Source organism: Protomyctophum parallelum (genome assembly GCF_964188405.1).
Source record: "Protomyctophum parallelum genome assembly, chromosome: 23".
Taxonomy (NCBI): Eukaryota; Metazoa; Chordata; class Actinopteri; order Myctophiformes; family Myctophidae; genus Protomyctophum; species Protomyctophum parallelum.
In genome coordinates this window covers 26,210,755-26,233,254 of record NC_139715.1, presented here as the reverse complement: position 1 = coordinate 26,233,254, position 22,500 = coordinate 26,210,755, and the positions used below count along the sequence as shown (strand labels likewise).

Here is a 22,500-nt window from a genome sequence, read left to right as displayed (position 1 = left end):
TTGTCACTGTCGTCATGCTTCCAGCTTTCCGTGACATCACAATGTATAATGTATCAACGGTGAGACGGAATTCAGTCGCCAAGTGGATTCCTGGCGCCTTGTGTCAGAGCAAGCACACTTTACATTTCCCAGAATTTCACCTTTCCAGTTTTTTTTAATTGCGTCCATGTTGGGAAATCCTTGCCTTGCCTTTCTCACTGTTCCGTTTCCTTGGTAATTTTTTTTTGGCTATTCTTATTGTTCTACTGTTAACTGTTTTCCTATTTTATTTTATTTTATTTTTGTCATGTGTCAACATTTTTAGTTTCTTGTTTTTATGCATGGGCACGACGCATGGAACTACGTGTATGCCATACATTAAAATACCATGAAGAATAGGACATGCAAACAGGTCTCCTGGGGCTCCTCACATGCATGTAGGGCGGTACAGCTCCCCCCGCTGTTCAGACGTGAACACAGCATGGGGTCTTCTAATTGCTACTCCAATGACTACACCCGTTAGCTTGATTGATTGATCCGTGGGATGTTTGTAAGCGCTAGCTAGACAATGCTAGACATCGCTATATATGTCCCTTCACCCATTTCCCCCAACCGAGGCCGGCAGTTTGCTGCATGTGACAAGCTATGCTATGCTTGTACATGCATGTACGCACACACACAGTACTGTACGTGACAATTATTACCAAACACCAGAAATACCACTGACAGTTAGCGAGTGAAGTGAGCAGGTATGCGCGCTCGCACGCACGCACAGATGGCGTTGATAAATTAAAACAATTATAATTAAGTGACAGTTTTTAACTCATATGTTTGCGTCTTGGGGTCCCTGGAACACAATATTAATAACACGTGCTGTGAGAGATGAATGCACTGCAGGGATTGAAACATATTTCAGCGGAACAGGTAGCGTGAACAAGGAAGTATGTGTGCGTGTGTGTGCGTGCGCGTGTGTGACACTGTGTGTGTGTGTGTGTGTGTGTCTGTGTGCGCGTGTGCGTGTGTCTGCCTGCCCACACTGAGAAACTAAAATGGCTCTGTCAAAGGCACCACTTACTTCAAATCAGGTTTGATTTAATATTTTCCTTTCCTTTAAACCACCTAGCTGCCACCAGTTATCATTTCAACAGCATATTCACCAATAATGGTCATTACTCAGTCTGTAAAAAAAATAAAAAAAAATAAAAACTAACAGAAAGCATATTATTATATTTGACAAATGTTCACACTAGCAGACAGTGTTATTGACGCACTGACATGCTGCACAGAGAAGCTTCACAAAGAAGAAAACAAGTACTACAATGGTTTACTTAAGTAAAATGCAAAATGTACTTGTCTTTGAAAATAGCAGACCGGCTATGTTCAGAATAGCCGCACGCTTAAACAGGGCCGACGTGGTCAACGCATGTTTTGTAACAATAAAATGAGTAACTATAGCAACCGACGTTTTCAAATAATTGTAGTGGAGTAAGAGCATAATATTTGCCTCTGAGAGTAGAAGTAAAAGTATTGAAGATTTTAAATGCTAAAAAGAAAGTGCAGTACTTATATTACGTATACTATGTGCTTGATGCCTTACCGTCTTCAATTAGATTTGTGTCCATTTTGGACGACTGCCAACATGTCAGAAGCACTTAAGGTAAGATGAGAGTGGTGTAGGCCTGGTCCACTGTGTTGTGAACTGAGTGGTGCAACTCCCCCCCCACACACCTCTCTCTATCTCTCTCTCTGTCTCTCTCTCTATCTCTCTCTCATTAGCAGGCAACAGTGCAGCACTATCCCTCTCTCTGTTTCTGGCACAACAGCGCCCCTACTGGTACTCATTATACTGGTGCTCATTAACCCATTCTGACCTGAGATCAGATTCCAAAAATCACTGTTTGAAAATGACAGTTTTCTGAAAAAGCTATGTTTCTATGTGTTTCTATGTCAGTCGTTCTTCGATTTTTCAAAAATAGCAGACCTTTTGGCGCGCTATGAGCTTGTAGATCTGCTATTTTTCAACAGATAAAGCATAACATGATGCTAACACCAAAATGGGTTCCCGTTCAGAATGGGTTAACGTCACATAGGTGAACAACACATAGGTGAACACGGACATTGCTGTTCCTTGGAGTGGTCGCACCACTCAAAAATAAACTAAACTACTTTGCTATACTCATGGAAACAAAGACATTTGTTTTTGTGTTGGCTATTGTCTGTCTATTCTCCAGACAATAGACTGTCAACAACACAAAGCAGTCTTTGTTTCGGTGAGTAGCAACGTAGTTTTGTTGATTTCTTCACTAAAGTCGGACCCCTCGCATGGCAGTGGAATTGTTTTGTCGGGTGGGAAGCGAGGCGTTTCTGGCAGGGCGTCAGAGAGTACTCGCAAACACATCGGAACAGGGCTAGGAGCGGTGCTCCTGTTGAGCCTCGGCGGTCATTTGATTTGACCTTATAATAATAATAATAATGGATTGCATTTTTATAGCGCTTTTCCAAGTGCTCAAAGCGCCTTACAATTCATTCATACATTGGGTGGTGAAGCGGCGAACAGTCGACGCCAGCGTCCTCACTATACCCACATTCACACACCAATGGCGGCGAGCTACCATGCAAGGCACCGACCGACACATTGGAGGCAATGTGGAGTTCAGTGTCTTGCCCGAGGACACTTGGACATGTAGACTCACGGATCATTGGACGACCTGCTCTGAGCCCACGGATCATTGGACGACCTGCTCTATACCTCCTGAGCCCACGGATCATTGGACGACCTGCTCTATACCTCCTGAGCCCACGGGTCATTGGACGACCTGCTCTATCATGTAGACCCACGGACCATTGGACGACCTGCTCTATACCTCCTGAGCCCACGGATCATTGGACGACCTGCTCTATACCTCCTGAGCCCACGGGTCATTGGACGACCTGCTCTATACCTCCTGAGCCCACGGATCATTGGACGACCTGCTCTATACCTCCTGAGCCCACGGATCATTGGACGACTTGCTCTATACCTCCTGAGCCCACGGATCATTGGACGACCTGCTCTATACCTCCTGAGCCCACGGATCATTGGACGACCTGCTCTAAACCTCCTGAGCCCACAGACCATTGGACGACCTGCTCTATACCTCCTGAGCCCACGGGTCATTGGACGACCTGCTCTATACCTCCTGAGCCCACGGATCATTGGACGACCTGCTCTAAACCTCCTGAGCCCACGGATCATTGGACGACCTGCTCTATACCTCCTGAGCCCACGGGTCATTGGACGACCTGCTCTATACCTCCTGAGCCCACGGGTCATTGGACGACCTGCTCTATACCTCCTGAGCCCACGGGTCATTGGACGACCTGCTCTATACCTCCTGAGCCCACGGGTCATTGGACGACCTGCTCTATACCTCCTGAGCCCACGGATCATTGGACGACCTGCTCTATACCTCCTGAGCCCACGGATCATTGGACGACCTGCTCTATACCTCCTGAGCCCACGGATCATTGGACGACCTGCTCTATACCTACTGAGCCCACGGACCATTGGACGACCTGCTCTATACCTCCTGAGCCCACGGATCATTGGACGACCTGCTCTATACCTCCTGAGCCCACGGCCGCCTTGCATCAAGGCCTACCTTGTGTTCCTCCACTTGGTGTTTGACGTCCTCCAGGTCGGGACCCAATGGCTGAGCCCCCATGCGCTTGATCCGCCCCTCCGTCACGTCCAGCCAATCGGTGAGCTGCTTCAGCTGCTGGTGCTGCAGCTCCATGAGGACCTCGTGTAGTCTGGGAGAGGAGGAGAGGAGGAGAGGGGGAGAGGAGGAGAGGAGGAGAAGAGGAGAGGAGGAGAGGAGGAGGGGAGGAGGAGAGGGGGAGAGGAGGAGAGGAGGAGGGGAGGAGAGGAGGAGAGGAGGAGAGGAGGAGAGGAGGAGAGGAGAGGAGGAGGGGAGGAGAGGAGGAGAGGAGGAGAGGAGGAGGGGAGGAGAGGAGGAGAGGAGGAGGAGAGGAGGAGAGGAGGAGAGGAGGAGAGGAGAACACAGCTTTATATCATACCAGTTTGACACTGGGCAGTCAAAATGGCCCCGGAGGACCAGTGGCTATACATTTTTTAACCCATTCTGACCTGAGATCAGATTCATACGAGGTTTCCACTGGACACACACTGGTCTGATTAACCCATTCTGACCTGAGATCAGATTCTAAAAAAATGTCAGTCGCTCTTCGATTTTTCAAAAAATAGCAGACCTACAAGCTCGTAGCGCGCCACTCGGTGGCGCGCTATGAGCTTGTAGATCTGCTATTTTTCAATAGCTAAAGCATAGCATGATGCTAACACCAAAATGGGTTCCCGTTCAGAATGGGTTAAATAGGATTTGATATACTACTTTAAAATAGGATTTGATATACTACTTTAAAATAGGATTTGATATACTACTTTAAAATAGGATTTGCTAGACTACTTTTTGACACTACTTCTGTGCAAATGATCATAATAATAAGCACAGAGGAAAGCTATTTTCCTCTCGCTGTAGCAGGGAAAAACAAGTAAAGTTTCTGTTTACTAGTAAACACACTTGTTCCCAGAGCACTGCACTCCTGCCTTAAGGGCCACTCTAGGTAGTTAAAAATGAGAAAAAACTCTAAAGCTTCGCCAAGGGGCAATGGAAAGTGTGCAAGATGGCAGTCGTGAAATAAGGTCTCATTTTGAATACATGTACTTCTGTGTGTGTACTCACCGCTCCCCTGTGGAACGAACAAATGGCTTTTAGTTTTAGTACTGGTACTCCCCCGTCAAATTAACCTTGTTTTTAGCAAAGAGGCAACATCCGACAGGCCTTGAGCTGGCCCTAAATAGGCTCTATGCACACCCCTACTCCCTTCACAGGTGTAAAGGTCATTACACACTGGCGAATTAGCGACGCGATGCGAATAAGCGATCTGAAAATGCGAAATATTGCATGTTGCAGTTCGCCTGCGAATCTCTGCAAAATACGACACCAGAGCGAACAAATAAAAGCGAAAACGGTCGCATTTTCGCACATTCGCCACTGATGTGGAAGCTTGCATGGACTTCAATTGTTTTTTTTTAAATGCGAATTATTCGCACGAATATATCGCGTCGCTAATTCGCCAGTGTGTAATGACCTTATCCGATGATACTAATTAAAGGACAACTTTAGTTTTTTTCAACCAAAGGTTCATGTTTTAGGTTGTTATTAGAGAAACTAAAAGGTGAGTGTTAATTTTCTTTCATTTGCTGCTTTCTTTCGTTTTGGGGATTTTAGCAGTTTTTGACAGGGGGGCGGGGGCATTCGAGCATGGGGCTAAATATGTATTTTTTTACAAAATATTATGGTGATTTATTTTTTTATTATTTACTATAGTCCTAATAAACCCCAAGAAATTACATCTGGCCACAACAAATCACAGGATCTATTGAATGTGACAAACTGACATATTGAGCCTATACACACAGTATAAGCCTTCCCCCAGTAGGCTACCTTCACATTCAGTAGATCATGTGATCTTCTGTGGCCATTTCCTGGGGTTTATTAGGACTATAGTAAATAATAAATAAATAAATCACCATCAAATTTGGGGAAAAAAATACATATTTAGCCCCATGCTCGAATGCCCCCGCCCCCCTGTCAAAAAGAGCTAAAATCCCCAAAACGAAAGAAAGCAGCAAATGAAAGAAAATTAACACTCACCTTTTAGTTTCTCTAATAACAACCTAAAACATGAACCTTGGTTGAAAAAAACTAAAGTTGTCCTTTAAGGCTCTGTGTCCATCCTGGTCAAACAGAGTCAGGGTGCTGCTGTTGTGAATGTTAACGCTCACTGGAAACACTCTGTTACACCGGTCGCTCTCAAAGTGTCCTTGAGTGGGTTGCAAATGGTCCTGTATGGGTGTGTATAACTCAGAGTGTACAAAATACAAATGGAACCAAATGGACCCTTCAGTGACAAAGGGAGACTTTGGAAATTGTAACCATGGGTATTGGTGGGAGGATCTCAGGCAGTGGCCTGGCCTATAGGGACATCAAGGGTCACATATATTATGAGCAGGAGCCTGACCATTTTTATTTTAATTAATTACTTAATTATTATTATGTTTTTCTGTTATTTTTTCACCTAAACGTCATTAGTGATGTTCATTGCAATGCCATTGGTCATGATATTTGAATATAAATACCCACCACAGAGGCTGAAATTCACACAAATTAAAAATGTCTGGACTTTTGAACAATTGTGAACTATGACTTTTGACCTTTAACCCTAATAAAAGTAAGTAAAATAATTGTAATATATGTTTTTTTGTGATCATTAGAATGTCTATGTTTTATTCAATATTGTGAAAGATATCCCCCAAATGTTTTTGTTATATAAATATTATATAATTATTATAAATGTGCATAACATTTTCATCAAACTTATATATATATATATATTTTTTTTAACATAGGTCCTAGTAGTACATAACATAACAAAGAGTATTACTACTTGTTATGAAAACAAGCCCAAAATGACAGTTATATTTTACCAGCTGCATGCGCGCTAGCTGCAATGCTAGTCAAAAAGTTTCTGACTTTAGTTTCCCTAGAGACGAGGCAGCCAATCAGAAAGATAGGTGACCACGGCAGCCTGAGATTGTAGACCAGCCTGCTTCATATAGCTGGTAAATAAAATGTAATAATAATGCATAAAAAACTAAAAAAAACAACACCGGCTAACACAAACCCTGAAGTATTAAGACAGACACATGAGAGGATTCGTTTGTTTTGGGCGGATGAAGCGATGTGTTCCGAAATAAAAACGCCATTTGTCTTTGTCACTTTGAGTGGGAGATGAAGCGCTGTGTGCGCAAGCTGTCGAGGGCTGTGTTCCCATCATTGTGGTAGACTTAGAGGGACGACTGTAGACACACAGGGCTGTGTTCCCATCATTGTGGTAGACTTAGAGGGACGACTGTAGACACAGGGCTGTGTTCCCATCATTGTGGTAGACTATAGAGGGACGACTGTAGACACAGGGCTGTGTTCCCGTCATTGTGGTAGACTTAGAGGGACGACTGTAGACACATAGGGCTGTGTTCCCATCATTGTGGTAGACTTAGAGGGACGACTGTAGACACATAGGGCTGTGTTCCCGTCATTGTGGTAGACTTAGAGGGACGACTGTAGACACAGGGCTGTGTTCCCGTCATTGTGGTAGACTTAGAGGGACGACTGTAGACACAGGGCTGTGTTCCCATCATTGTGGTAGACTAGAGAGGGACGACTGTAGACACATAGGGCTGTGTTCCCGTCATTGTGGTAGACTAGAGAGGGACGACTGTAGACACATAGGGCTGTGTTCCCGTCATTGTGGTAGACTAGAGAGGGACGACTGTAGACACATAGGGCTGTGTTCCCGTCATTGTGGTAGACTTAGAGGGACGACTGTAGACACATAGGGCTGTGTTCCCCTCATTGTGGTAGACTAGAGAGGGACGACTGTAGACCCAGAGGGCTGTGTTCCCCTCATTGTGGTAGACTAGAGAGGGACGCCTGTAGACACAGGGCTGTGTTCCCGTCATTGTGGTAGACTATAGAGGGACGACTGTAGACACATAGGGCTGTGTTCCCCTCATTGTGGTAGACTAGAGAGGGACGACTGTAGACACAGAGGGCTGTGTTCCCGTCATTGTGGTAGACTATATAGGGACGACTGTAGACACAGGGCTGTGTTCCCGTCATTGTGGTAGACTAGAGAGGGACGACTGTAGACACAGGGCTGTGTTCCCCTCATTGTGGTAGACTAGAGAGGGACGACTGTAGACACAGGGCTGTGTTCCCCTCATTGTGGTAGACTAGAGAGGGACGACTGTAGACACAGGGCTGTGTTCCCCTCATTGTGGTAGACTAGAGAGGGACGACTGTAGACACAGGGCTGTGTTCCCCTCATTGTGGTAGACTAGAGAGGGACGACTGTAGACACAGGGCTGTGTTCCCCTCATTGTGGTAGACTAGAGAGGGACGACTGTAGACACAGGGCTGTGTTCCCCTCATTGTGGTAGACTAGAGAGGGACGACTGTAGACACAGGGCTGTGTTCCCCTCATTGTGGTAGACTAGAGAGGGACGACTGTAGACACAGGGCTGTGTTCCCCTCATTGTGGTAGACTATAGAGGGACGACTGTAGACACAGGGCTGTGTTCCCCTCATTGTGGTAGACTATAGAGGGACGACTGTAGACACAGGGCTGTGTTCCCCTCATTGTGGTAGACTAGAGGGACGACTGTAGACACAGGGCTGTGTTCCCCTCATTGTGGTAGACTTAGAGGGACGACTGTAGACACAGGGCTGTGTTCCCCTCATTGTGGTAGACTAGAGGGACGACTGTAGACACAGGGCTGTGTTCCCCTCATTGTGGTAGACTTAGAGGGACGACTGTAGACACAGGGCTGTGTTCCCCTCATTGTGGTAGACTTAGAGGGACGACTGTAGACAGAGGGCTGTGTTCCCATCATTGTGCTAGACTAGAGGGACGACTGTAGACACAGGGCTGTGTTCCCATCATTGTGGTAGACTAGAGAGGGATGACTGTAGACAGAGGGCTGTGTTCCCATCATTGTGCTAGACTTAGAGGGACGACTGTAGACACAGGGCTGTGTTCCCATCATTGTGGTAGACTATAGAGGGACGGCTGTAGACACACTGTAGATCTACCATGGGACGGAGAGCAGATGTTTGCTTTGTACAGTGTGTGTGTGTGTGTGTGTGTGTGTGTGTGTGTGTGTGTGTGATTATAGTTCTGAATAGAGTACCGAAGTCTGTCATCACCGTCGCAAGAGAAGCGCCATCGCCGGGGTCAGAGTTTAGTCTTTTGTTCCTTATTTTTTCCAATTGAAATCCCCCGTAGGGAAATCTGAGATCACTTCATACAGCTCCGCTCCCCAAAAGAAACAGATCGGCCGGTGGCGAAAATTGTGAAATGACGTTAGCGAATGTATACAGTAACGTTTTGATGAATTGAACAATATGGACCCTGTTGTAAACAAGTGTAATGCTTAATTGGGGTCGTCCACTCACAGTTAACAGTCTTTGTATTGAGTTTGTGCTTGAAATGTACTGTAAATTCTGCAAACTGTTAATGAATATTTCAATCAATCAATCAAAACTCGACGGCACGCCGATGTCGCCGGACTGATTTGTTTATTTCTGGAACACCGTTCCCTAAGAGGGAATTCCATTAGTCCTAAAATGCCGACGTCCTGTCGAACTATAGCAATACAAAAATGCACTTCAGTAAAATGCAAATGTGTGTGTGCGTGTGCGTGTGTGTGTGTCTCTGTGAGTGTGTGTGTGTGTGTGTGTGTGTGTGTGTGTGTGTGTGTGCGCGTGTGTGTGTGTACCTGCTCTGCCTCTCCATGGAGGCCACACGGAGGTGCTCCCAGCGGGAGTTGAGGAGGTTCATCTGCTCCCTCACCTCCGTCTCCTCCTCCTCGCTCAGCTGCCCCTCCCCCAGGAGGGCGGAGCCCGCCCGGAGGACCCGCCCCACGCTGCCCTGGTGGGAGGTCAGCTCCACCATGTAGCCCTGCACGCACGCACACACACGCACACACACAAACACACGAACGCACGCACGCACGCACACACACACACGCACGCACGCACGCACACAAACACACACGCACACACGCAAACACACACAAACACGCACGCACGCACACAAACATAATCCATGCCATAAGCCATGCCATTTTGTTTAGGAATTAACATGTCCGATAAACCTAGCTAGACTTAAACGTAAAAAATAACATTTTAACAACACAAATCTGGTAAGGTCCCTAGCTGGCACAACATATGTTTGGATAGGGGGGGGGGGGGGGGGTACCGTCTGGGCACCTTGGCTGTTAACCCATTCTGACCTGAGATCAGATTCATACGAGGTTTCCGCCGGACACACACTGGTCTGATGAACCCATTCTGACCTGAGATCAGATTCTAAAAATGTCAGTCGTTCTTCGATTTTTCTAAAATAGCAGACCTACAAGCTCATATCGCGCCACTCGGTGGCGCGATACGAGCTTGTAGACTACACAGAGAGACAAAACAACAAGCAGAGCTCTCTTAATCTTCATTTCACAACATGGTTCGCTATAGAGCGCCGCAGTCCCGTCCCCCTTTCAGAACGACGAGTGGCCCAGGAAATGATACTCCATTCATTTTCTCCATAGGCTTTTCAAAAAGTATTTATATAAAGACGGTTACGCCGCGGACAAAGCCAACTCGGATCGTTGACAAATCATGACGATAATTACAATGTTTTGTGGGGCCGATCAAATAATTAGTAAGAAGAAAAACAAAACATTGCCTTTATTTTTCTTCTTTCAAATTATTTGATCGGCACAAAATATTGTGTTTGTTGTCATGATTTGGTCACGATCCGAGTTGGCTTTGTCCGCGGCGCAACTGTCTTTATATAAATACTTTTTGAAAAGCCTATGGAGAAAATGAATGGAGAATCATTTCCTGGGCCACTCATCGTTCTGAAAGGGGGACGGGACTGCGACCACGGCCACGGGCTATGCTCTATGTGGCGTGCCTCTTCCCTGGTGCGATCGGCGCGCCCCATAGCGAACCATTTTGCTGGTTAACCCATTTTGGACTGACGTTGATTTTTTTTTTAAAAGGCTTCAAAATCATATTTTTTTTCTGAAAAACCCATAATGGTCGTGCTCAACCTTTTTCATGTCAAGGACCCCCAGAATTATCTTTATTGAGCCACGGACCCCCAATCTCAAAATATGTAGTTCCAGGGACCCCTGATGTAGAAGCCAATGTTATAGTTAAAAATGTTCGCTCTGAAACATTTCAGAGCGAACTGAATATAGAAGATAAATATCTTCTATATTCAAAGATCTGCACCACATTTTCGTGACTTTAAAACAAATAGCAGACCTACAAGCTCGTAGCTATATGAGCTTGTAGATCTGCTATTTTTCAATAGCTTAAAAAGCATGACATGATGCTTGAAACACGAAAAGGGATTCCCGGCCCCCCGGAATGGGTTAAAGAACCGTAGTTGTATACGAGAGTGACCTTTTAGTGGCTTACAAAGATCAGACAGACCTCATGTGTGTGGAACTGCTCCTTGACCTCCTCCACGTGACTGGAGATGTGAGGCTGGGCCTGGAGACCGTCTTCTGCCGACAGCAGCCACGTCAGCACCTGGTGGGAGACAAACGCAGCTGGATCAGACCCATTCTGACCTGAGATCAGATTCATATGAGGTTTCCACTGGACACACACACTGGTCTGATTAACCCATTCTGACCTGAGATCAGATTTAAAAAATGTCAGTCGTTCTTCGATTTTTCAAAAATAGCAGACCTGCTATTTTTCAATAGCTAAAGCATAACATGGAGAGCATAACACAACCATAGAGTTAAAGATGGAGTGCAGTGTTGTTTTCGTCGACTGAGTAAAGGCACTTAGTTACTTTACACCACTGAGTACTGTACATGCACGCGGCACTGAGCGCGGTTATAACGAGGCGATTGAGAAAACGTAATTGTTTTTTTCGAAAACAAGGTCGATTTGTCAGCTTGAAAGCAAATAAATAGGGGGGGGAAAACAAAGTCTTCATCTTTGATTTAACAGTCGCTGCAGTTCTCTGGGAGTTTGTTCTCCATTACACGGTGCATGGAAATTGCAAAACGCAATATTGGATCCTTCTAAATGTTTAGTTGTGATCATTTGTAAGCAGACCTGTGAAAAGACACACACCGTTACAGTTGCTCTGTCTGCTGAAGATTTGTGTTTTTCCAAATTCTGCTGAGATACTTTGTCCTCTCATCCTTGATTGTATATTCTTAAAGGTGATAGAAGGCTGACTTAAGCAATATCACACGAGAGGGTGTGGTTTAACGTGATTATTGCCGCGACAGTGACGCGGTCAGGAACGAGAGGAAGTCGATATCCGCAAGCATCACTGAAGTGACAGTTACCCTTAAAACGAAGAAAATCGCTGAAAAAATATATTTCTTTAACGACAGATGTATAGTCACTACGACCACAAATGTCCCAAGAAACTAGCTAGCCTAGCCACCGAGTTTGCTAGCGCTCTGCAGGGAAAACAGAGTGGCTGAATTATTTGTTTTGATTAGGTGGTGAACGGTGCTGGTTTGATCCACGGCTAGAAGCCGTTTCAACCAATCAGATTGCTTCCTCGGAACGACCTGTTGTAGACTTTGTAATAGTCTTAATGCGGCTGTTGAAATTCACCTCAGAGTCCATGACTACAGCAGGAATTCAGGCCTGGGTAACACCAACTCAGCACTGGCTAAATTACTTTCCTTTTTGGTTCTTTTAAATGTTCACCCCTTTCTCTCCCCAAATTAGTCGCTATTATATGCCAATGTATTCCTCCCCTTCACCGCTGTTCTATTCCACTCTCTCTGCCAGTAGAGGAGCCCTCACCGGGAGGATGTCGATCCTTCATCCAACACTTTTAAAACCCATTCAGGCCCGACGTCGAAATAAAAAAAAGTCTCCTGAAAGAATATTATATTCAAAGATTTGTGCCGCATTTCTACGATTTTTCAAAAATAGCAGACCTACAAGCTCGTAGCGCGCCACCGAGTGGCGCGCTACGAGATTGTAGGTCTGCTATTTTTCAATAGCTAAAGCATAGCATGATGCTAACACCGAAAGGGGTTCCCGCCCCAAAATGGGTTAAATCGCTCTGCCTTGGCTATAGGTCAAAAACCAATCACTTCGCTTTTCATCTTCTTTGTTTAATTGAAGAACCTTCTGGTCGCGTCCAATCAGTGATTCGTTCAATACACTCAGCGCCTGTATTAAGACCATCTGGTGAAATGGATTATGTAAATGTGTCGTCTAGCGTGATTACGATAGCATATGGTAATGAGCTCAATCTCCATAATCATCCACCTTATTATCATCATCTTGGCCGTTCTCATTGTCAATAACCTTTGTTTTCCTCATGGTGTCATCAGCAGGCAGCCATGTTGAAAGGTTGGAAGGATTTTAATGTTTCTTAATTGAAGTCATACTACAGTGTCACACAAACGTAGCAAAAATAGACAATATAATATAAGGTCACAACATGCCGCTATATGCAACACACTGTTTTCGCTTTATTGGAAACATTTTGAAAATGATCGCGAACGTGGTAAATGTTGTCTGTGGCTTTCGTAAACATCCAATTTGACACAGGTTCTTTCCTGAGAACTTTTCAGGATTCAAGTTGGAAAATAGCAAAGGTAGCAGATCTACGAGCTCAAAACATGGCACGAAGTGACACTTTTTGAGCAGGGGGACTGTAGCGGCCAGGATTGCATTAGGCAAATTGAAACTGGGTGAAAAACTAAATGTGTTACGAAAATCGCAGGATGAAAAATAAAATAAAAAGGAGGGCATTTAAAACACTTCCCCTCCCCAATAACGAGTTACACGAGTTAATTGATTGTAGAACAGCTTCCCTCCCATTCACGAGTTACGTTTCAATTGTTTAATTTGCGTTTTTAATATGTTTTAATCAGTGTTGTTTTTGGCAGCAAATTTCTATTTTAGTTTTAGTCATAGTCCCTTGAATAGTTTTCACTTAGTTTTAGTCACATTTTAGTCACCTGGAATGTTTCAGTGTTAGTCTAGTTTTAGTCGACTAAATGTCATAAGATTTTAGTCGACTAAATCTACAGTTGATTTAGGCGACTAAAATGTATTTTGTCGTGCCTTGATGCCGTCGTAAGGAGTGTTTTTACACTTGCTGAAAATAGCCGATCTACAAGCTCACAACGCGTCGTGTTGGGACGCGTTGTGAGCTTGTAGATCTGCTATTTTCAGCATGCAACCAAGTGTAAAATGACTTACACTGGATCTCTTGTCCACTAGTCCCTTCCTAACATTTTAGTGTAGTTTTTATTCGTTGACGAAAGTGTCAGTATATTTAGTCTTAGTTTTAGTCACCATAGCATAGTTTTCATTTAGTTTCCATTTAGTTTTCGTCAGTGGAAAAAGGTAGTCGACGAACATTTTTCGTCTTAGTTTTAGTCGACGAAAACAACACTGGTTTTAATTAACCCATTTGGGCCTGACGTCGAAATAAAAAAAAAGTCTTCTGAAAGAATATATGTTCAATTTTCAAAGATTTGTGCAAAAATAGCAGACCTACAAGCTCATAGCGCGCCACCGAGTGGCGCGCTTACGAGCTTGTAGGTCTGCTGTTTTTTGAAGAATCGTGAAAAGTGACATGAAAGTGTTTGAGAACGACTGACATAGAAAAAACATGAGTTTTTTCAAAGAAAACAGTCAGGATTTATAGAAGACATTTGCAGAATGGTTCCCAGGTCAAAATGGGTTAAAGATTCTAACATATGGAGATAACATTATTATGGTCCTATTATCATGGTCTTACCTCCTCCAGAGACGCCTGGTAACTCTCCAGACTGGTGGAGCCAGGCATCAGAGGACTCAGGCCCCGCTGGAGCTCCTCGTGGCTGGGGCTCAGGAACTGCAGACACAGGGAGGGAGGGAGGGAGGGAGGCATGGGTGAATGGATGGGTAGTAGACCATGTTATGCCATTCTGAACGGGAACTCATTTTGGCGTTAGCATCATGTTATGCTTTAGCTATTGAAAAAACAGCAGATCTACAAGCTCATATCGCGCCACCGAGTGGCGCGCTACGAGCTTGTAGGTCTGCTATTTTTGAAAAATCGACATTTTCAGAATCTGATCTCAGGTCAGAATGGGTTAATCAGACCAGTGTGTGTGTGTCCAGTGGAAACCTCGTGTGAATCTGATCTCAGGTCAGAATGGGTTATAAGGCATTTCGACACAGACACGCGGACGGATGATGGACAGATGACAGAGAGAGAGAGAGAGGCAGGGAGGGAAGGGATATACCGTCATGGGCGACACGAAGGTGCACGGAGGCAAAGGATGACATTTTTGGGGAGAGAGAGAGAGAGAGAGAGAGAGAGAGAGAGAGAGAGAGAGAGAGAGAGAGAGAGAGGGGGAAGACAATAATGGGAGTTGTGAGTTACCAACAGTGACAGCAGAGGGACACAGAGAGAGAATAGGGTATATGAAAAAAAGAGAGGAGAGGGGGAGAGAGAGAGAGAGAGAGAGAGAGAAGAGAGAGGATTGAGAAGAGAAGCATGGAAGAGAGGAGAGGTCTGTTAGTGTCAGGCTATCACTGCTGCTGACAAGCCGTTTTGGCCCACGTCCAACCTTAACAAGTCTAAGTGTCTCTCTCTCTCTCTCTCTCTCTCTCTCTCTCTCTCTCTCCCTCTCTCCCTCTCTCTCCCTCTCTCTCTCTCTCTCTCTCTCTCCCTCTCTCTCTCTCTCTCTCTGGGTGGCTCTGACTCTGAAAAGAAGCAAAATGGTCCATCATATTTCTTCTGCACTTGGTTGCCTGTTAGCGCCGGCCGCACCACAGCTGTCACTTGTCGACATACAGCCAACGGCGACAATATAGGGCATGTTTTGTTTGGGGCGGCTAAAAAGCGCTGAACAGTAAATGGATCTCAAGTTGCAAGGTGCAATTTGGCTGTACCCGTGGCCTGTCGTAGTCTTTTTGACTCGAGTCGTATGCCAGGCCAAGTTATTTGTTAGTTATTTATTTTCTTCTTGTAGACACACATGGTTTCTCTAAGAAGCAGTGGTTCTCAATATGGGTTCAAGGGGGGTCCCCGTTATTATGACAACCAAAAGGTACCCTTGCAGGGATAGTTCACCCCCAAAAGGACTTTTTGCCAGCTGCTTGAAAAGCGTCTGGACAACATGAACAACACCGTGCTATGGCGACCTCATTCGCTGCCTCTAAGCCTCTAAGGGCATTGTACGGCCCAGGCTGGCGGAAGATTACTTGATAATTAGAAAATAAAACATACTTTCATTACCATATGGGTGGACTAAAACCCCGCATTGCTTTTATTTTGAAGCCCACGTATTCTCACACTGCACGCAATCTGCACGTCGACTGTGCACGTGAATTGCGTGTGATTGAGAACCCGTCTTCCTTCCTTCACCCCCCCCCCCCCTTATATGCGGCTTAAATGTCGGCTTTTTGGATTTATTGGTGACAACAGCGTTGGTGAATGCAAATAGCCGTGAAGCCCAGCTAAAGCATGCAGCTCCACAACACGGTATATGGCAGGCGCATGATCGCCAAACTTACTCACAGGAGGACAAGTTAAATCCCATTATGCTTTAATTGCTTTATTTAAAGGTATATTAAGTGATTATTAATTCAAATATCACTTATTTTTTTGTTTTGTTATGATAATCCTCCCTACTATAGAGTGTGCTGACCATATAAGGAGTTCCTCCCTGTCCCCAGTTAACCCCTGGGGGTCAAAAAACCTTAGGTTTCGTTTTTGACTCTCTATCCTGATTGGACGAAAGGCTGGGTCCCACAGCCAAAAACAAAACCTAAGGTTTTTTGAGTGAAATCACTGAATATACCTTTAACCCGCTCAAACCCGCCTCGCCACTTGCTACATCGCAAGGCGGTGTTGCGCCCCGAATGTGGCAACGTGCTTCTGAAGTTCAGAGCGGTTTGGGCGATGCGCCGCGAGCTTGTGGATCGTCTGTTTTCGGCCACGCGAGGCGACACCGTTGTACCACAAAGTAAATCTGGCAGAACGTGCAACACGTCGATGCCTGCCAGGGTGCCAGGTCTCAACAATAATCATCACTGGTTGGCTTGTTATTGTGTTTTCAGAACGTTGTTGTTTAATGGTTGTGAGCGACTCAACAGTGCTCATCTCACGCTGATAGTAGGCTAAGCAGCGCGCCATGTGGGTTGTGAAAGTGGCACCACCAGGGTCCTCCATGGAAGAACAACTATTAAAAGAGCTACCTCTAATGTTCTCATTGTTAAACAGTTTGACTGCTGAAAACGATTTACCAGACTTTTAATCAACCCCCCTTCACTGCCGAGATTGTTATATTACCTTTAGAGCATACGCTGAATTATTTGGTCTTTTAATCCGTGAAAATCGAGCGAAAAAAGCTTCCTCTGTCTGTTATGAACGATCGTACCACCCGCCATCTTGGTACACCCGGAAGACGCAGCACAGGACCCTCCTCCATGAGGCGTTGAACCCCATTCGTTTACATTGGCCTCAATTTCCCAGAAGCCCTAGCAGCCCACAGCATGTGACGATTTCCGGTTTCATCTCAAAACAGATGCATCTTCTCTCTTTCTCCGCGGCGATGACGGATTTTCTTTTTTTTGTTTACATTACGGCGGATTAAACACATAAAACAAAAGGCGCGTATGTCCGATATGGCAGCGACAATAACCTGGAGTAATCCATTCAAAGCACGGAAACTGTTAAAATAAAAATGCTAGTATTTACATGACTTGTAACTTAAACAAAAACATAGTTTTTAACACATTTAGTACAGGAAGTGCCTTCAAAATAAAGGCTATAGAGTGCCAGAGTTGTCTGATCGCTTTTACTTTGAAAGCCATGAAACAGGAAACACTTGCCTAAAAAAGTTGACTTTACAAAGGGACCTCACATACCCGATCATCTTAATATATTGTTTTATGCTCCAAAAAACGTTCATATTTTGCGGGAGAGACGGATGAGGAGCAGAAATGAAGCGCCAGCATATCGATCCATTCATCACCGCGGAGAGCGCCTTGGATTAGGAGATACGAGTCATTCTTTCCGCCGCGCTAACATGGGAGTCAATGACAAGCTAATAGTTGCACTGAGCGTTAGCATACGGCAAGCGAAAAGCGAAATGCCAAAAAAAAAAATAGGAAAAATTCTGAATATTCTTATCTCGCCCCGCGTCGCTGGGACTTCGCTAGGACGTCCTCACACGTCAATAGTACTAATATTTCGGGGTCCTTATGACGTTCTCAGACGTCCTATGTACAGAATCTGTTAACTGGGAAAGTACAAAGTAAAAAAAGAAAAAATCACACCCATGTGAAATTTGGGGCGCTCTTATTGTAATAATAAATTGCCAATTACTGCTTTTTATATAGAAATAAAATTGATATTATGCATAATTAAGTTCAGCCTTTTGTCCCCTTGGGAAAAAATAATTGCCCACCCCCTGCTCTAAGCCAATGGGAAACGTACCCATAAAACCCATAGTCGGAACGGCATAAAGTCCATGCTCTGAACACCGCAGCGTGAAACTGTGTGTGGAGGCAGAGGCACACAAACTGACTATGGATGTTCATAAAACCAGAACTTTTTGATGACCAGCAGTGGTTCCCTATGGAGACACAAAGGAGACTCTTTGTGTCTCCATATAGGTAATGCAGCCCCTGTGCAGCCTGCTATCAAATGAATGGCTTAGGAATGCGATGAAATTCAAGTATCCAGTAAATTGATGTAATTGACAGAAAACAAGTCATATTTTTGGGGTGAACTGCTCTTTTAAAGGTATGCAACTCTGACAGTGTACTGTACACATGCCTTGCATTGCTCCATCTGTGTCAAACAACACTGACACTGGTAGACAGCCAAACTGTAAACAATTACTCATAAAAATAAAAATAAAAAGACAGAAAAACACCCAGGCATAAACGGGGTGGGGGAGGGGAGGGACTCTGCCAGTTTCACTAGCTGAAAGAATTGACTTAACCAAGATAAGAGGACTGTTCTCCATTTTTCTTAAGCACAAGGCTAATGACACGCTTCGAGTCCTCATGCGTTTTTGAGAGCCTGACAAACGCTTATCTGACAAAATAATGTTTCAAGTGAAGTCAAGCGCTCCTCGCTGCTACATTAACCCTTTAAGACCGGGAAGACATCGGTGTAATTTCAGATAGTATATAACCACTTTAAACCATTCTGTGGGCTATTCAAAAATGTGCAGATCTGCATTTGAATTGTTTTTTTTTTTTTTACATTTTGTGCAAATGTAAATATATTATTCAACGCATTTTTTTTTTTAACCAAAATCTTTACTTCCGGGGGTTCCTGGAACACAGTATTTGGAGACGGGAGGATCCGCGGCATAAACACATTATTTTGGGGGTTGTTGAACCACCGATATATATAGAAACATGACATTTTCTGAAAAGCGCAAACCGAAACTGAATCAACCTCGGGTCTTAATGCGTTAAGTATTCAACACACTCTCCGAATAGATCATTGTCCTCCTCGGTTCGGAGGAGGAAATTAGAGGTTATACGCGCGGAGTTGAGTCGAGCCGAGGTGGGGGGGGGGGGGGGGGGGGGGGAAGAGAGAGAGAGAGAGAGAGAGAGAGAGAGAGAGAGAGAGACAGAACTACATTTGCACGTCGCCGCCGCCCGAAATGCCAAGGTTTGCACAGAGGCAGTGGAAAGGTCGGAGGGAGAGAATGAAAAAGATTAGATGTTAATGGAAGTGAGTGAATTTGGGCGACGGCGACTGTGTGGCATTATTGTTGTGGCTCGGTGTACGTGTGATGTTGCCAAGATGGCCAGTAAAAGCAACATGTTATGACAGAGCGTGCGTGTGTGCGTGCGTGCGTGCGCACAGTTCTATTACTATTCTTGTGAGGGCCAAATGTCCAAACAACGTAGAATTTGAGTAGATGTTTTTATTTGGTTATGTATTTTTTTGGTTTTGACACGCTTTTCTACCTAATTTAGTCGTTAATATGCCAATTCATTCCTCCCCAAACACATGTGTGTGTTGTCCCTGCTGTTTGTTTGTATGTATGTATGTATCCTACTGACTCACCTGGCAGTGAGGAGCCCCCACCGGGAGGACCTATAGACCTTCGTCCTACGCGAGCGTGTGTGTGTGTGTGTGTGTGTGTGTGTGTGTGTGTGTGTGTGTGTGTGTGTGTGTGTGTGCGTGTGTGTGTGTGTGTGTGTGTAGTAGTGATGGAGTGGTGCTCTTAACCCCAGATGAACATAACAGTAGTCGTTGGGAAGGTTCACGGACGGACGCGCTCTGACTCTCCTCCTATGCTCCACCTGTCCTGTGCTGTCAGCGCCCTCTAGCAGCCCAAAGCAGCATCGCGCTCTGACTCTACCCTCCTATGCTCCACCTGTCCTGTCCTGTCAGCGCCCTCTAGCAGCCCAAAGCAGCATCGCGCTCTGACTCTACCCTCCTATGCTCCACCTGTCCTGTCCTGTCAGCGCCCTCTAGCAGCCCAAAGCAGCATCGCATTCATCATGAATTGCAAAACAATATATCCCAGACATTGTTCAGCGGCCACATATATTTCAATTCATGAGGTCAATCAACACATCATACAATACAGACAGAAGGTGGAGTGAAACATATGTATATATATATATATATATATATATATATATATTTTTTGCCTATATGTTTATTCATGTTTCAAATTATACAAAAACAACTGGCTCCCTATCATACATTCATATTTGAATCCTGGAAACTGTATTTGTTCCACATCGCTGTGCAGGTGTATATAGGTACCACGCAAAAAAGTATCTTTTACAACATTACACTGCATATTAGCCAGGTTTTGCATATTGGAAACATAATGGCATTATCTTTCATTTCAGCACGCTGGGGACAGATGAACATACAAGACAGACGCCAAGACGAGACAAATTAGACACGGGATATAGTCTCGCATATATAGCCAGACGATCAGAATGATATCTCCAGGAATACCAATGCAATGCAGTGGAGCGCAAACTATTTACAAACCTATAGTTCCTGCTGCTTTTTAAAACCAATCCATCACATTTCTACATTAGTTACCGTCTCTATCAGGTGTTAACCTCATTATGTGATTCGGCACAAACAAGGGACTAAATTCTTTTCGCTCCTATGCCACCAAAATGTGGAACGCCCTACCAACAGTCATTAAGACATGTGAATCCCTTGACTCCTTCAAAACCGCTCTCAAAGGGCACCTATGGATGGCTGCAATTCGAAACTGGCCTCTGTAAAATCTGAATCCCCCCACCCCCTCCCATCTCCCCTCACTGTATATGTATCTTTTCCCTTTTTTTGCTTCCCATGATGAATTCCTGTTCTGTTCTTTAGCTACATAGAAATGTCTATTTGTATGTCTCTAAATGTTTGTATGTCTCTAAATGTTTTGATGAATTGAACAATGTGGACCCTGTTGTAAACAAGTGTAATGCTTAATTGGGTCGTCCACTCACAGTTAACAGTCTTTGTATTGAGTTTGTGCTTAAAATGTACTGTAAATTCTACAAACTGTTAATAAATATTTCAATCAATGTCCAAAACTGTTACTTTTCAGGATTAATATTTTAAGGATTAATATTTTTGTTTTTTCTTGACATATTACTTCGCCATATTACTATACAGTGTCATACAAAAGTAACAAAAACTGCCAAAGACGTTTAGAAATGTTTAAACTGTTTAAAGTTTCAAATGCAAAAGCATGAAAAAAAAGCAGCAGATCTACCAGCTCGCCGCGTTTCTTGATGCTTTTGTGCGACCCGTACGGGTCCATTTGGTTTCATTCAAAAAGATCCTTTCATTTAAATTTTAACCCCATTCTGGGCGGGAACCCCTTTTGGTGTTAGCATCATGTCATGCTTTAGCTATTCAAAAATAGCAGATCTACAAGCTACGAGCTTGTAGGGTCTGCTATTTCTTTTTTAATCGAAGAACGACTGACATAGAAACATAGCTTTTTCAGAAAACTGTCAAGATGTAGAAGACATTTATAGAATCTGATCTCAGGTCAGAATGGGTTAAAGACCTACAGTATAAGGGTCCATTTGGTTACCAACTCTCCATCATTTAGCTGGGGGGACCACTGGTTGAGCACGTTCATTTATACGTTTATTTTCCCTTTAAACCTCCATTATATTATGATGAATTCCTGTTCTGTTCTTTGACTATATATTGAAGTGTCTATTTGTACGTCTCTAAATGTTTTGATGAATTGAACATGGTGGACCCTCTTGTAAACAAGTGTAATGCTTAATTGGGTTCGTCCACTCAAGGTTAACAGTCTTTGTATTGAGTTTGTGCTTGAAATGTACTGTAATTCTGCAAACTGTTAATATTTCAATCCATCAATCAATCATTTATGGGGAAAAAAACACTAAAAGTTATAAGCATGGAGACGAGAGGTTTCTGACCACAGCAACCATAAGTACTAGTTCACTAGTTCACAACCATAAGTACTAGTTCACTAGTTCACAACCATAAGTACTAGTTCACTAGTTCACAACCATAAGTACTAGTTAACTAGTTCACAACCATAAGTACTAGTTCACTAGTTCACAACCATAAGTACTAGTTAACTAGTTCACAACCATAAGTACTAGTTCACTAGTTCACAACCATAAGTACTAGTTCACTAGTTCACAAACATAAGTACTAGTTAACTAGTTCACAACCATAAGTACTAGTTCACTAGTTCACAACCATAAGTACTAGTTCACTAGTTCACAACCATAAGTACTAGTTCACAACCATAAGTACTAGTTCACTAGTTCACAACCATAAGTACTAGTTCACTAGTTCACAACCATAAGTACTAGTTCACTAGTTCACAACCATAAGTACTAG

The 22,500-nt window shown here is 44.1% G+C and overlaps 1 protein-coding gene across 4 annotated transcripts in view; it reads right to left on the bottom strand.

The window, feature by feature from the left end:
- dmd (dystrophin) overlaps positions 1 to 22,500 on the bottom strand; it is a 441,564-nt gene that overhangs the window by 233,679 nt on the left and 185,385 nt on the right. For all 4 annotated transcript variants that reach the window (XM_083758765.1, XM_083758766.1, XM_083758767.1 and 1 more), the window contains exons 10-13: positions 14,413 to 14,508; positions 11,103 to 11,201; positions 9,383 to 9,564; positions 3,621 to 3,771 (exon numbers count right to left, since the gene is read on the bottom strand). In XM_083758765.1, the coding sequence (XP_083614891.1) occupies positions 3,621 to 3,771; positions 9,383 to 9,564; positions 11,103 to 11,201; positions 14,413 to 14,508 (528 nt within the window). The remainder of the gene's footprint in view (positions 1 to 3,620; positions 3,772 to 9,382; positions 9,565 to 11,102; positions 11,202 to 14,412; positions 14,509 to 22,500) is intronic.